This window comes from Cydia splendana, chromosome 1, assembly GCF_910591565.1.
Source record: "Cydia splendana chromosome 1, ilCydSple1.2, whole genome shotgun sequence".
NCBI lineage: Eukaryota > Metazoa > Arthropoda > Insecta > Lepidoptera > Tortricidae > Cydia > Cydia splendana.
In genome coordinates this window covers 7,075,639-7,090,399 of record NC_085960.1, presented here as the reverse complement: position 1 = coordinate 7,090,399, position 14,761 = coordinate 7,075,639, and the positions used below count along the sequence as shown (strand labels likewise).

At 35.6% G+C, this 14,761-nt stretch overlaps 2 protein-coding genes across 2 annotated transcripts in view; both read left to right on the top strand.

Annotated features, from left to right (window-relative positions):
- Positions 1-3,833: 3,833 nt before the first annotated feature.
- LOC134803764 (UDP-glucosyltransferase 2-like) overlaps positions 3,834-14,761 on the top strand; it is a 41,957-nt gene continuing 31,029 nt past the window's right edge. The window contains exon 1 of the mRNA XM_063776945.1: positions 3,834-3,990. Coding sequence (XP_063633015.1) covers positions 3,838-3,990 — 153 coding nt within the window. The 5' untranslated portion in view covers positions 3,834-3,837. The remainder of the gene's footprint in view (positions 3,991-14,761) is intronic.
- LOC134790062 (UDP-glucosyltransferase 2-like) lies at positions 6,654-9,653 on the top strand. The gene is made up of 6 exons (XM_063760823.1): positions 6,654-6,805; positions 6,939-7,145; positions 7,546-7,765; positions 8,404-8,623; positions 9,060-9,279; positions 9,364-9,653. The coding sequence occupies exons 1-6, from the start codon at positions 6,675-6,677 to the stop codon at positions 9,635-9,637; spliced, it is 1,272 nt and encodes a 423-aa protein (XP_063616893.1). The 5' UTR covers positions 6,654-6,674; the 3' UTR covers positions 9,638-9,653.

Sequence of the window (14,761 nt, the reverse complement as noted above, 5' to 3'; positions counted from 1 at the left end):
GAATGACGATAAAGTAAGTGTAATTTGTGAATAAGTACAGATATTTTAGATCTATCAAAGAAACGTTTTTATTAAATTTCTCATTGAATTAATAGTTATTTACGATACAAGTGCGGAAAAGAGGAAATTCGAAACGAGTGACGATAAATTAAAACACGACCGAAGGGAGTGACTTTAATCGACACGAGTTGCGAATTACCTATTCGCACGTGTATCAATTATTGCGAATTACCTATTCGCATGTGCCTGAATCTGTATAAAAAAACAACTTTACAGTACATATGGCCCTTTAAACTTTTGACATACGCACGAAAAGCACATTTTTACGCACTAGTGCGGAAAAATAGGACCATATGTACTGTAAAGTTGTTTTTTTTTTTATATAGATTCAGGCATCGGCTTAGCTTGTTTTTAAGGGGCCCACAGATTACCCGTTAGCCGGACGATATCAGCCTGTCTAATTTAGTCAGTTGTTCAGAGCTGTCAAATTTTGCGTTTAAGGTGGTTCGATTTTTATACAAAATTCAATCGGGTTTCATTAAGTACACATTACACATTATTACCACATAATTTTTTTCGCATTTATCTACTTTCGAATATTCGAAAAACTTTGTTTCATACAGAAATCATGCAAAATTTCAGATTATATTCAGCCTAAAGTGTCATTCTATGAAACTTGCTAACTATGTAAACAAACCGCCATATTGAAATCGTCCCACCATCGTCCCACTGCTCGGCGGCAGGCCTCTCATGCACGAGAATGTAATTCTTATGTACCTAACTATAATTATTACCAAATAAAGGATGACGTTGACCTTCAAGCTCTATTAACTGCGTAGCAGCCAGACATGGCGATGGCGCTAGCAAAAATCCGTGTGTGTGTAAATAAAACTTAGTAAAACTGCCGTGCGATACTTAAACAACAGTAAGTGCAAATAGTAAGTTTCGAGAAAAACGCTTCTGCTTACACGAGCTATAGATAAGGACACTAGTACTATAATATATTGAGGTGTTTATATATACCCATATATATGCTTGCCATATGCACCCTTGATCGATAACACTATCTACATTGATAGCACAGAATAAAAGAAAATGCACTGTAACAATGAATAAGCATCACGAACTACCTATCGAATCGAATTAAATATCAGTATGAGTATCATGTTACGGTCGTATTGAAAAATCTCGAATCTAAATTTTCAGACCTTCAAATACCGAGTGTAAAAAAAATTAACTGAGAGTAACGAGTATGTAACGTACCGCTATTGCCTCTTGCATTCACTATTTATATGGAGTAGTTGTCACGAAAAATTTTGTAGACATTTCTCGGAATTTGGAATGTAAGTATCTACGGTATAAACATATTTCTCAATAAATCTTCGGTCTTCAAAATGGGAAAATTCACCGCTTCGTGTAAGATTCGAACTTGCGACCTTTCGGAACACCCGTCCGATCACACCATCTAAAAAAATTAAGTACATACTTATCTAATACCTACTCGTCTGAGTTGAAACGCTGGGGTTTAAATCATTGAGTTTATCATGGCATGACCTTACGATGCTTCCTGATTTAAATTTCTTCACAATTTTCTGCTGTGGTAAAGACGTTCCGTTAAAGATGACTTTTGGATTCGGAAGCTGTCCTGTCCTGAGTCCAGGCCCCGTAGACAACATGCCAATCGCTAACGCTCCGTAGCGAACAAAACGCAACTGTCACTATCACACCAATATGGAAGAGTGATAGAGAGAAAACTAAAACGATTCGAATCACAAAGCGATTCGATGGCGAAGCGATAGCGATTGTCACCTTGGCTAGGGCGGCTGACTAGAGATGCCACGAATATTCGGCAACTATATTCGGTATTCGGCCTATTCGGCCACTATGCCGAATAGTAGGCTACATTCGGCCGAATACCGAATATCTGTTGCACCTACCTACCTAAAATGAAAAATTACACAGAAAAAAACCTAAAACTAGGTATATTTAATATTAAAAATGTATTCTTGGAAAGTAGTTAAATACGAAGGCACCATTTTGATCATTTCTTGATTACAAATTTTTTATTTTTATCATGGGTCTGATTTGATTGACTCTATCTAAATTCATTAATTCTGTTCAACATAAAAATATATCTTAGCAAACGTTCTGCTTTGTTGGCGAACTGTTTTCATAATAATTGTGACTCAAAATGTTCGCATGTCATGCCGAATATTCGGTATTCGGCCGAGAGAGGGGCCGAATATTCGGTATTCGGCCAAATTCACTATTCGGGGCATCTCTAGTCCTGACACTCCTGACTAGCAAATGTTCGGCTACCGCAGCCTTGTTTCTTTGTTAACCTTCGTTTTAAGCTACTTAAGTACTTCTATTCTATTCGTATTTGTTCAGCGGATTACCTGAAATACCTAATAAGTAATAACCAGACATAGAAATTTTGGGGGAAAAACGAGTGTTTGAGAAAATGAAACATCGATAAATCTGTTATCGATAAGTCATAGATTAATATTTAAAATATGTAACTTCTACTTGCTGTAGGTAAGTTACCGAGAAATTTCAATAATTCAAATCAATTACAAAGCGGTACATCATTACTTTATTACATACATATATTTAGTACTTAAAACTTTAACACGTAAACTGTAGTACAGTGCCAAAAGAATAGAAGACTACCAATATATATATCAAAAGAGAAAAAGATATCGAACGTGTTGTGTATTTCGCGGCAGCTAACTTTTTATAAAATTTTGTAAATATCTAAGTATAACGTTAAGGTATATAACATCGATAACAGACATGTCGATATTTCATTTTGCCAATCACTTTATTTTGCCACAAAAACTCCTATGTCTGGTAATAACGAATATTTAGATTATTTAGGTATCAATATTAACGAACTTTTACGTTTAAATATGAATAGCAAAAGATATAGGATAAAAAAGAAATCACACTTAATATGAACGTGGTCACAAAATAGTCAAATGATTGATGACTTAAATAAAAAAATCAGGTACGGCAATTTTTACGTAAAGATCCTAAGCTAATTTGATATAAATAAAAGTGCTGATAAATATTGGTTTAATTGTAGAAATGTTGTAGCCATATATGATGTATTAGATGATTGTTTATAGTTTTTTTTAATAGTTGGATTGATAGTTTACGATCGACCGACTCTCTTTATGTAGAGAATAAAACCGGGTAAGTTTTTATAAATGCGATTTGTCTGCTCGATAGGCTCCTAAAAATCATAACAAAGACACATTAAAATAAAACAAATATACGATGTAACACTACCTAAAGAAAAAACTTGTTAATGTTTATGAGTGGTATTTTGTCTACATTAGAGTATTAAATGCATCAATATGGAAACAAATTTTTCACCACACCAGCTCGGAAAGGCTTACTTTGCATTTCAAAAACTGATAGCAAAGTTGCATATTACTTAGGTACATGTGAGGCAAAGTAATCAAATGCAAATTTTGAGTTGTTTTCTTATGTTTGCTGGTAGAATTGACTTTTAAATGATGATTTTGGATGATAAATATTTAATAACATTCATTTGATTGTTTTGGTTTGATTTTGTATGATATTTTACATTTCATATTTGCTTCGGGTTGTGGTGAGAAATTTTGTGTTTCACTCGGTGGCAAATTTTGTTTAACCCTCGTGCTTTGAAACCCTCCCAACGCTCAAGATTCAATTTTTCGAACCACTCGTTACGCTCGTGGTTCAATTTTGGAATCCTTCGCTTGCCGGGTATCAATATTAGCACGAGTGGTTTAACAACAACTTTGCCCCCTTGTAAAACGAATAACTATTTTGATTTCAGTTAACACCATGGCAAACATAGTGCTATCGTCTCTAGTTCTGATAGCTTTATTACACCTATGTGACGGCTACAAGATTTTATTAGTATTCCCGGTAGCTAATAAGAGTCACAATATACTTGGAGCTGGCTATGTCAAACATCTGTTGGATGCTGGACATGAGGTAAGTGCAATTCATTTTCTCGATGCGTGTTGCAGCTTTCACTTTGTTTTTGGGTCAATTTTTGAAGAGGGTGTTTTTTCGACCTTTGTATGGCAATTTTTAATTTTTGGAAAATCAGATTTATAATCATCGTTTTAAAAAGGGTTTTTAGCAACAAAAAATATACTGTACGAGGCACCACTCTACTTTTTATAGTTAGCTTAGATATGGACGTTTAAATATCGACATTTGTATGGCACTATTTAGCCATTTGTAAGGCGCTTTTGACATGTATATGGCATTTTTTCGACATTGTATGGTAGTATCAACATTTTTATGGCACTATTTATTGTTTGTGTGTCATTTGTAAGACCCTGACAACATTTGTATGGCACCTTTTCGACATTTGTATGGCAGTATATCGACATTTGTATGCCACATCGACATTTATATGGTCAAAATAGCCGTACAAATGTCGCCATACAAATGTTGCCAATAATATTTTTTTGCGAAATTTCCTACACAATATAACCGATTCACTTATTTATTTTACGATATATTTTAACACTTATTTGTAACTATTATTGTAAAATACATATTTTTATTTCGACTGTATACCAACATATTAAGCGTCCATACAAATGTCGTTGTAGTTGTACCAAAATATGTCGAAAGAGATTCTTGTCTGTTTTTATATAAATAAAACTGGATCCACGTCCACATTCGATGTTGATCGACGCCCAACTAACCGCACTATTGCGCCGTAAATTTAATTTAAACGTTATTCAATAGACTAAGAAAAATTTGGGGGGTATCTTTAAGTCATAACAAAACAAGTGCCGCGCGGGACAACTATAAAAAGGCTTCCCTTGTTGTATTGAATAACGCATTAAATTATCGAAATTATTAAATCCATTCTATAGAAAATGCTCTCTACAAAAATATAAAGTTATTCATAATACGTTGCCTACATCCAAAGTTATGATTTTTTAATTGGGTGTGTGCCGCCACTGGGACACGCAAAAAACGGCAAATTTCTCCGTTTTTGGAACTTCAAATGAAATTTTGTCAGAAACAAATAATATTTAAGGTACAGTTGTACATTATATTTAAAGTTTACAATACATTGGATGAAAGTATATACATACCCAGTCTTTTAGTCCTATGGACTACGAGTTATAGCCGTGGGACAGCAAAAAATGCCTATTTGAAAATTGACCCTTTTATTACCTTACCGGCACGTTGATTTTTGCCACAAGTGTAGTTAGATTTATAAAGATGTCCAATGTTATGTACTTAAAGATCTCTTAAAGGGGCCCACAGATTACCCGTTCACCGGACGATATCAGCCTGTCAGTTGATTGATATGGCTGATATCGTCCGGCGAACTGGTAATCAGTGGGCCCCTTTAAGTTAATTTGCGATGGTAGCATGATCTCTGAAGTAACTTCCGTACATACAATTTTAACCCTACGTGTTGCAAGGGTTTCAAGGCTGAGCTGAGAAGGCTGGCAGCATTTTCCCTCTGATACTCTGAAATACAGGTCAGCCCTCTGTACCCTTACAATGAGTCACTGACAGTGTCAAAACTGACATTTACGCTATACGCTAACGTCTACGTAATTTACTTTGTATACATATATCTCGCTCATTCTAATATGCGAGTACGCACGAGATGCATAGAAAGTTACGTTCTCGATAGCGTTTATGTCGGTGCCAAACTGTACGGTTACCATCAGTTTGTCACTGACGTAAACGCCGTCGAGAACGTAATTTACTTTCTATACATCCCGTTTGCACTAATATGCGAGTGCGAGCGAGATGTATAGAAAGTAAATTACGTTCTCGACGGCGTTTATGTCAGTGACAAACTGATGGTAACCGTACTTGTGGTAGCCACAAAAGTTAAGTATAATATGTTTCATGGAATTGTTAAACTTCCAGGTAACTTATGCAACCCCGTACCCGACCAACAAAACGACGGATAAGTATCATGAAGTTGATCTTAGCAAATATATAGATTTCTTCGACAAAGCAAGTGAGTTTCCATGATCGTCGATATTCCTCGTAAGTCCCAGAGTCATTTTTACAGGTTTGAAATTGGAACCTTCTTTTATTCCATTAAAGTTCAATCTTCGATTTTAATTTGTCCTTTTAGACCATCGGGACTTAGGAGGACTAGGGTGACTGATATAATTATTGGCGCCTTCATAGTACGATCACGCTCCGCGATTGTTGCGCCATTTAGGGTCCTAGTTAAATTAGTTGTTCAATACTTACGCTATAGAGTTTCCAATTTAGCAAAAATCCTAAATGGCATAACAATCCCGTGTGGTGACTGTACATAATTGGCCACTCTTAAGAAATCAGAATGAAACAAGACGATAGTCTTATTGTTAACAGTGGCCAATTTATACTATAGTATGCCCAATAACTGTCGCAGTCGCCCTGTTTATCTATAAGTCGATTTTGACTACCATCAGTATTTGAAGCTTGATCTACTCAAATGTTTGCTCGTTGTATTTATTTTTAAGGTAATATTACGTCATATAAAGCTTTATCTTTTTTTTTACATAAAATGGCATTGCTATGTGGTAACGCGTTTTATATATTTTATATAAAAATGTAATTGTTATTTTACAGTTGGCAAAATGATAAATTTAAAGGTTATCTTGAACAAGGAAACAAACCCCCATGTACTAGGCATGTTAACCCAGTTCGTTGATATGATGTGGTCCATGTTAAAAAATGAAAACCTCGTGAATTTCCTCGGCGACCCTACGCAGGAGTTTGATGCTGTTATTGTAGAGTGGCTTATCACCGATGCTTTTGCCGGGTAAGTGTACCTATAAAGAAAAACTATTTGCTGTGATTTATTTTTCATGTTTTTTCGACCACATCAGTATACATAGATAACTACTGAACTATATACATTAAATACATTTCTAATAATGGTATAACCATTGCAGGATAGCGTCCCTGTTTAACTGCCCACTGATCTGGTCGTCGTCCGTGGAGCCGCACTGGTTAGTGCTCCAGCTGGTACACGAGCCATCGAACCCCTCGTTTAACCCGAACGTCTTTTCTACCATCAGCAGAAAACTCCCACCGTATACGTTCTTCGAGCGAGTTACCAACTTATTCTCCATGGCTGCGTTCAAGGCTGTAAAATATTTGTAAGTTTAAACATACTCATTATGTATAGTGAGTTTTGAAAACTCGCTCAGGGGTGCCCGAACTTTATTAATAAACGTAACTTTGTACCTACTTATCTTAACTTAAATAATATTAGCGCTCGTAGCCTTATAGTAAATGTAGGTCTTGAAAATATAGAATACCTATCTAAGGTGTCACTGTACCCAGACAGTCGGCCCGATTCGAACTTTAAGATACGGCAATGAATAGATCTAGAAACGATATGGATTAGATATGTCAGTGTCAAATGTGACGTTTCTTCTAACAAAAACGCCACTTTTGACACTGACACATCTAATCCATATCGTTTCTAGATCTATTAATTGACGTATCTTAAAGTTCGAATCGAGCAGAGTGTAAAATAGACCATGTACTTTTCAGCTACTTACTGCCGAAAGAGACCGCAATGTACGAAAAATTTTTTACTCCCCTGTTCGCAAAACGGGGTAGGCAGTTGCCCTCATACGAGGAAGTATTGTACAACGGCACGTTCTTGCTGACAAACTCCCACACTTCGTTGAGCCAGCCCATCAGTGTGCCTCCGAACGTTAAGGAAATTGGAGGATATCATATCGATCCTAACACCAAGCCTCTTCCAGCGGTAAGGAACCACAATCACAGTTCTTTCAAATTGTTTTATTTAATATTCTGCCGTAAGGCCTGTGCACACCGACCTGCGTGTGCGTGACGTGCTGACGTGCGCTAAAATATTGGACCCGCACACGTCACGCAAGCGGTGTGCCGTCTCTCATAAGGATCTGTATACTACAACGCCGCATGCGCACGTGCACGTCACGCACACGCAGCCGGTGTGCACAGGCCTTAAGTGTTAGAGATTCAATCGTAAGTTCTTCTTAGTCGATGGCCCCTGAGCTTGTTAACAAAATCAATGACGGCACATAGCCATTTCAATATTTTCGTTCTGTTGTTTTGTAATTAAATGATCATACCAAACTTACACCAAATAAAGAACGATTAAAAATTAAATTAAACTATAAGTGTATTAAAAATTAAATTAGCTTTCGTTAAGTATCTCACTTCCTATCTTTCTTCGTTGGGAATGTTCGGATGGTACTAAATTTTAAACTGTACTTAGCCTCATTTCAGAACTCAAACAAAGAAGATCCACTTCAAATAAGTTTTAAATATGAATGTGATTTTAACAAGAACTATCTGAGTATTATATTTTAAATTATAACTATGTCATATATGCGCTGTATCTCAATGTTACATTTACAGAATCTCCAAAAGATTATGGATGAGGCAAAGCATGGAGTCATATACTTCAGTATGGGAAGTAATGCCAAGAGCAAAGACTGGCCAGAATCTTTAAAAAAAGAATTCATGGAAGTATTTGGTGGATTGAAGCAAACTGTGCTATGGAAGTTTGAAGAACAATTACCAAATTTACCTAAAAATGTTCATATTTTGGAGTGGGCGCCACAACAAAGTATTCTTGGTGAGACATTGGACATTTAAGATCACTGAGGTTCCGATTCTGTAAAAGGGTTCCTGAGATTTACTATCACGCTTTAAATTATCTTAATTGTCGGTCGATAGCAGCGTTCTCAGGGCGCTAACGTTTTATGCCTCTCATCCAGCTCCAATAACTTTTCTGTCTGAAGTCTGCACAGGTCTGAATATGAAAATATAGTCCGTTACAGTAACGGTTATGAACCTATCCATGAATGATGAGGAGAAAAATATAACTTTATATGATAATTTCTGAACACATCCTATCCTAAGGCTTACGTTACTCATTTAATCGCTTCCAGCAAACCTTTTAACATTATCTGTCCCGGTGGCGTGCTTACACAATGTTACCTTGCGCCTGGTTTCAAATATCCAAATTTTAAACTAAGTAATAGGTATTAAAATTTGGAATTACGTTTCAGCTCGTCCCAACATGCGTCTTTTCATCACCCATGGCGGTCTCCTGTCCACCACCGAGACAGTCTACTTCGGAGTCCCCACGATCGTCATTCCGTACGGAGTCGACCAGCACGTCAATGCGCTGAGAGCTGTGAACAAGGGATACGCGAAGATGGTCGACCTGTCTTACGAAATGGCTGGTGAAATGAAAGCTGCTATAGAAGAAATGCTAACTAGTACAAAGTAAGTAAAACAGGCGGCTTTTTCGATTTACAAAATAAAATAAATATGTTATTAATCATATGTTGACCTCACTATTTGTTTTAGGTATTCTGAGAAGGTCAAAGAACTTTCAAAGTTGGTCCACGACCGTCCAGTCTCCCCAGGCAAAGAGCTGGTGCACTGGGTGGAGCACGTGGTGCGCACGCGCGGCGCGCCGCATCTGCGCTCCCCCGCGCTGCTGCTGCCCTGGTACCAGAAGATGTACTTCGACTTATTAGCATTAGTTGTAGTTGCTTTGTATGTCATAAAAGTAGTATTGCAATTGTTATTTAGGAAAGGAAGCACAAAAGTGCCTATTACTAAAAAGAAAACGAATTAATTATAGTTGTATGAATGACGATAAAGTAAATGTAATTTGTAAATAAGTACAGATCACAGAACTAAGAATTTAATATTTTCTGTGGATCTATCAAAAAAACGTCAACTAGTACATAATGACACACTTTCAACTTTCAATAAAATATACATACTTACTGTATATATTTTAGTTATTTGCGTATGAAACTTGTAACTTTACTGCTAGAATTTCGAAACATGTGTAGGTATGGACTTGCCTGATCGCTAGGCACAAAAGTAGATTTAAATTTTAAAACATAATAAAAATCTTTTTATTTAATTGCGCCATATAGTGTTTTATAATTTACCCTAAGAACAGTAGGTATTTCACCTTCGAACTATCTTCGTTCTCGCGCCAAAATGTTTCTGGTGCAATCGTAGAGGATATCGACAAACGGAGTAGCCATTAACAGGCATTATAACATTATTTCCCCTCTGTCGAAAATAAGCGGCCAATGGTCATATACATTGTATGGACTGACGTTTATCTGACATGGCTATTTTTACGTTACGTATACATAGGTACATTTGACGTGCCCCTCCCTCGCAAAAATCGGCAGACTATTTTGTACCGATAATTACAGACATTGCGTCTCCGTTTGGTTATATCCTCTAAGGGTGCAATGGCTTTCTTTCATTAACCCTTGGCAACAATACAATTTAAAATTCGAATTGGTTAAGGTCGAATTATCGCTATGAACGTCTATCTCGATCCATGTTTACTTATATTGGCCTTCACACAGCGAAATGCTATACATGGAAGTATTCTGTCCGCTCAATTATGACCCAACGCAAACTACCCCGCGATAGGCGGTACTTACAAACTGCTCGATTGGCAATCTCAGTACCACCGAGATGACAGTCAGTGACAAATGGCTACATTGATTTATAAAAACAACGTTTTTTTTTGTAATTAAAAATATATTCATGTGTCGTGAAGTGGTGCAGAAGTTATTTTAGTTCCTACCAAGGACAGTGGAATCACTTTTCACTTGTAGTAAACAGATAACTTCAGTAGAATTTGGAAAAAACACGACGATTTGTTTTCAATACTACCGTGCTAAGCTAAAACGTAACAACTGCATACGACTTTCATAACAACATACGACTTTTCAAATTGCGAGGATAATAGGGATGGTGTTATGCTAAATGAAGTAGACTATTTTATTAACTTGGGTTTGGTTTACGTATTTTCTATATAATTATAAATGTAGTAATAAATTCCTTCTTACAGATTTGTATTTTCCTTTTTTATTTCATGAGATGGAGCTATAAAAAAAGTACCTAGTTATTTCAAATTAATAATCAAATTTGGAAATTTGGTATTGTCATTTTACATTACTTTCCATTCAGATTCCCACAAGATGCTATTCGCAGAGAACTATGGAAAAAAGCTGTCCGATTTGAGAGACATGAAATTGAGTGGATGCCTGGCAAGATATCTAGAATATGTTCTATTCATGAGATATAACCCGTGAGATAATCATACCCGGTCTCCTATATGTAGATACTTTATTTTATTTTTCCTATCATGCTTTCACTGAATTAATTTAACAAATACACACATTATCTGAAAATGTTGATCATTTGAATCCACCCTCTACTGTCACATATATGTAGGTTCTCTCTCAAGCCATTTCCGTCAGTAGAAAAGAGCGGCAAACACTCACATTATAGACGGGTCTAACGCGAATTATATTCAATTACCTTGATTTACCGACGTAAATCAGTTTCGTTTCGTATAATGTGAGTTAATATGTGTAAACATCGGTATCAACGTTCAAATTTCGTGGCAATGTACGGTTGGCAGAAAAATAAATACAAACAAATCACTTAGTATTTTTAACCTTTATTTTGTATATGTAAATAAAAAAGCCCCTAAATAGTACATTTCCTAATTAGGGTGGTAAAACAAAGAAAGGCCGCGCAATCGCAATTGTTGCGGCCCAAGCTGCAAGCGAGGGACGTAATTATGCGATCGAGGGCTTTCTTTATTACCTCCCGTGTTGGAAAAATATGTGCACATTTGGCCAGAAAGCGGCTCTATCCGTACGCGTAGCGTGCGGAAAAAGCCATTTTATGTCCAGGTGTGGCATACAATATTTTACGAGTTAGAATAGATCACTAAAATTTGTTCCATAGATTTTGCTGTCAATCTTTGACGTCTGTAAGAATATATCCATTTTAAATGACTAAAAGATCTTTCCACGCTGACTGAGGTAATAGGAAGGTATGTCAAGCATTGAAAATTTTGCACACAGTTTTTATTTACACTTTCTGGTATTTCAGCCTCGTTGTTTTTAGATAGTTGGTTAATTATTTGTACAGTCTTATAACCAGGATTTTTCTTTAATACACTTTTTAATTTAAAATAAACTTTTCTGGCATTTTGATGTAACCTTAACGTTGATATTTTTTTTTGCAAACCATGAACAATGTTTAATGATTCTGCTAGACTCAGTTTTGGATCCTCCAATAATTTTATTGACTTAGCAATTATACTAAAGTGTGTATCGACGAATAGTAACTCAGTTTTTAAATTCCGGTTACGGAAAATTTTTTTTGCTTTAGAAATTGCACTCGCTTCACGCGGATTTAAGGCATCGATGACAGATTTGATTTTATCATAATGCATGTGATAATATGAGGCAGCATTTAACCATGTTCCCCATCTTGTTATCACGGGTCGGGGTGGTAGAGGAATATTTACACACATTTGATGAAATAATTTTGTCCTTGAAGGAGCGTTACGAAATATTTTTTTGATACAGTCAATCAAACTGTTTATGGTCGGGTAAATACTTCTAATTATCTCTGCGACTCGATTACATCCATGTGCTATGCATGTTACATGAGTCATATTTTTATATTTCTGAACAAGGTTTTTAGCTGCTTTTACCATGTAGGAACCGGCATCCGTTATAAAAAATAATAATTTATCCATGTTTTTTTTGTATTCATCGCCCCAAAGATCTTCAAGGGTTTCCTCAACGAGTTTGGTTATTGTCGAATGGTTAGTCGCCTCCAATACCTTAGAAGCAAATAAATGTGGCTGGGTACTAGTTCCATCTAGAGCTCCGATCAAAATATTTGCCACTTTTTTTCCCACGGAATCTGATGTTTCATCAACACTGAGGTAAATCATTTTATTTTGTAATTTCTCTTTCAATTCATTTTTTTTCTTTTCATACAATTCAGGTAAGCATTTTACTCGTATTTTTGTTTCACTCGGCACAGTAATATCGTTTCCATATTTATGATTTAAAAGGTTTTCTACAAAATTTCTAAATTTAGGATTGTCTAATTTTGACCACGGTATATTCGAACAAATCATAAACTCTGTTAAATCTTTATTAAATTTTTCTTGTGCATTATTTTTATGAATTTTGTTGTGTAAATCTGTTTTTAAATGGCGGTCGATACTAGATTTAGAGGGAAATAATTTCGAATTACACAATTTGCAATATACGATATCGTCTTTAATTTCGAAATCAGCATTATCTCGTATTATATCCTGTAAATGGCAGCGTGAATCAGATAATTTATCTTGATGAGATTTTGATTTCAAATGTTTCTCTATATTGTACCTTTTCTTTTTTATATTCATTTCGCAAATAGTACAGCAAGCACCTTCGTTAGTGAATATAAAATCAGTATACTGCGTCAAATCCATTTTCTCAAGTCTGATAGGGAGTTGGGTAAAGATTTATCAATGCTAAATTGTAGTTGTAAGTGTTTTTAAGAACTATTATCGTTGAAGATTTTACCACATATTATTTTGCATGACAATTAAATTGACATTTGTTGCCTATTTGGCATTTAGAATTTTTTTTACAAATGGATAATGAAATGAGTATTGAGGTTCTATGACGTATTAAGAATATAAACCTCTTTAAATATATGTACAGTTTACCAAAGTACGATTAAGAATAAAAATAAATTAAATGTTATTTATTAGTAATAAATAAAACAATGATACCTATGTATTTCTTTTTTTGCGACCCTTACCAAGTGCCACGAAATTTGAACGTTGATACCGATGTTTAAATATGTGTTCAAAACGCGAAAGTTTAAAATATTATAAGAGCGGCAAATTTAGAAAATGTAAGCGCGCGAACGGCTTTGGTCCTATACAAAATTTTAATTTTGCACCTTTCTCTACTGACAAACTTGCTTGACCGGCTATATACATATAAAATATTCTGGACTGAAAGTGGGGATTTATTGTGACTCCGCCTGTTCAAATATTTTTGACCCGATTCGTGTACCCATGTAAATTTTGCAGACTGTATAGCCAGTCCGATTTCTAAGATCAATTTCGCCATACATTTACTATGGCGTACTTGATCTTAGAAAAACGGACAGACTATACCTGAACGTGACTTCGCACTGCCATGCAGATTGATAATAAAATATACAAAATACTTATTATAGCGGAATACATTTATACAACAATGATATATTTACTTACTTATGTTGAGTTAGTCTGTCATGTCATAACAACATTTTAACTAGTTATCTTTTAATCTGCATTAAATTATTATACGTGAATTATTTGACTGGTTCTTCACTGTATGGCATAAACCTATCCCTGTCCAAGTCATATTCTAATCAAATATGAACCGCGAACTCTCAGCGGCCAGTACGCACAGCAAGAAGGTTATTAGCGGATTAATGTCGCTGATTGGTAGTTATTGACATTATATGCATTTCATCTACACTTAGCTATGTACCATTAGTGTAATAAAGATGACTCTTATTCTGTTTACCAGCTTTGATTACACGCTCTGTAAACGCGTCGTCTTATTTGAATGTAGGCGTAATTGTGTATGTGTGCTAATTTGGCCCGAGAATTTGAACGGTAATGTTCCTAAAGGCGGTATCCATGGTTATATATGATCGCAGCCTTCACAGCACCTATCGTTTATGTACGAGTAGATATTATAGACATTTAGTGTCAGTTGTTGATTTCTTCGCCGGCACCAGTGCACCCGACCACAGGATTTAAATTAAAATGATTAAAAACACTATACACTGAAGAACTATAAAGTGTCTTACAGTACATATGATCCTATTTTCCCTCACTAGTGCGTAAAATAGCACTTTT

What these genes read in the sequence shown, in the direction of transcription:
- LOC134790062 (XM_063760823.1), top strand. Translation starts at nt 6,675, where the DNA reads ATGTTAACCCAGTTCGTTGATATGATGTGGTCCATGTTAAAAAATGAA. An exon ending in ATCACCGATGCTTTTGCCGG is followed by an intron (nt 6,806 to 6,938) that starts GTAAGTGTACCT and finishes TAACCATTGCAG; the next exon opens with GATAGCGTCCCTGTTTAACT. An exon ending in ACACCAAGCCTCTTCCAGCG is followed by an intron (nt 7,766 to 8,403) that starts GTAAGGAACCAC and finishes TTACATTTACAG; the next exon opens with AATCTCCAAAAGATTATGGA.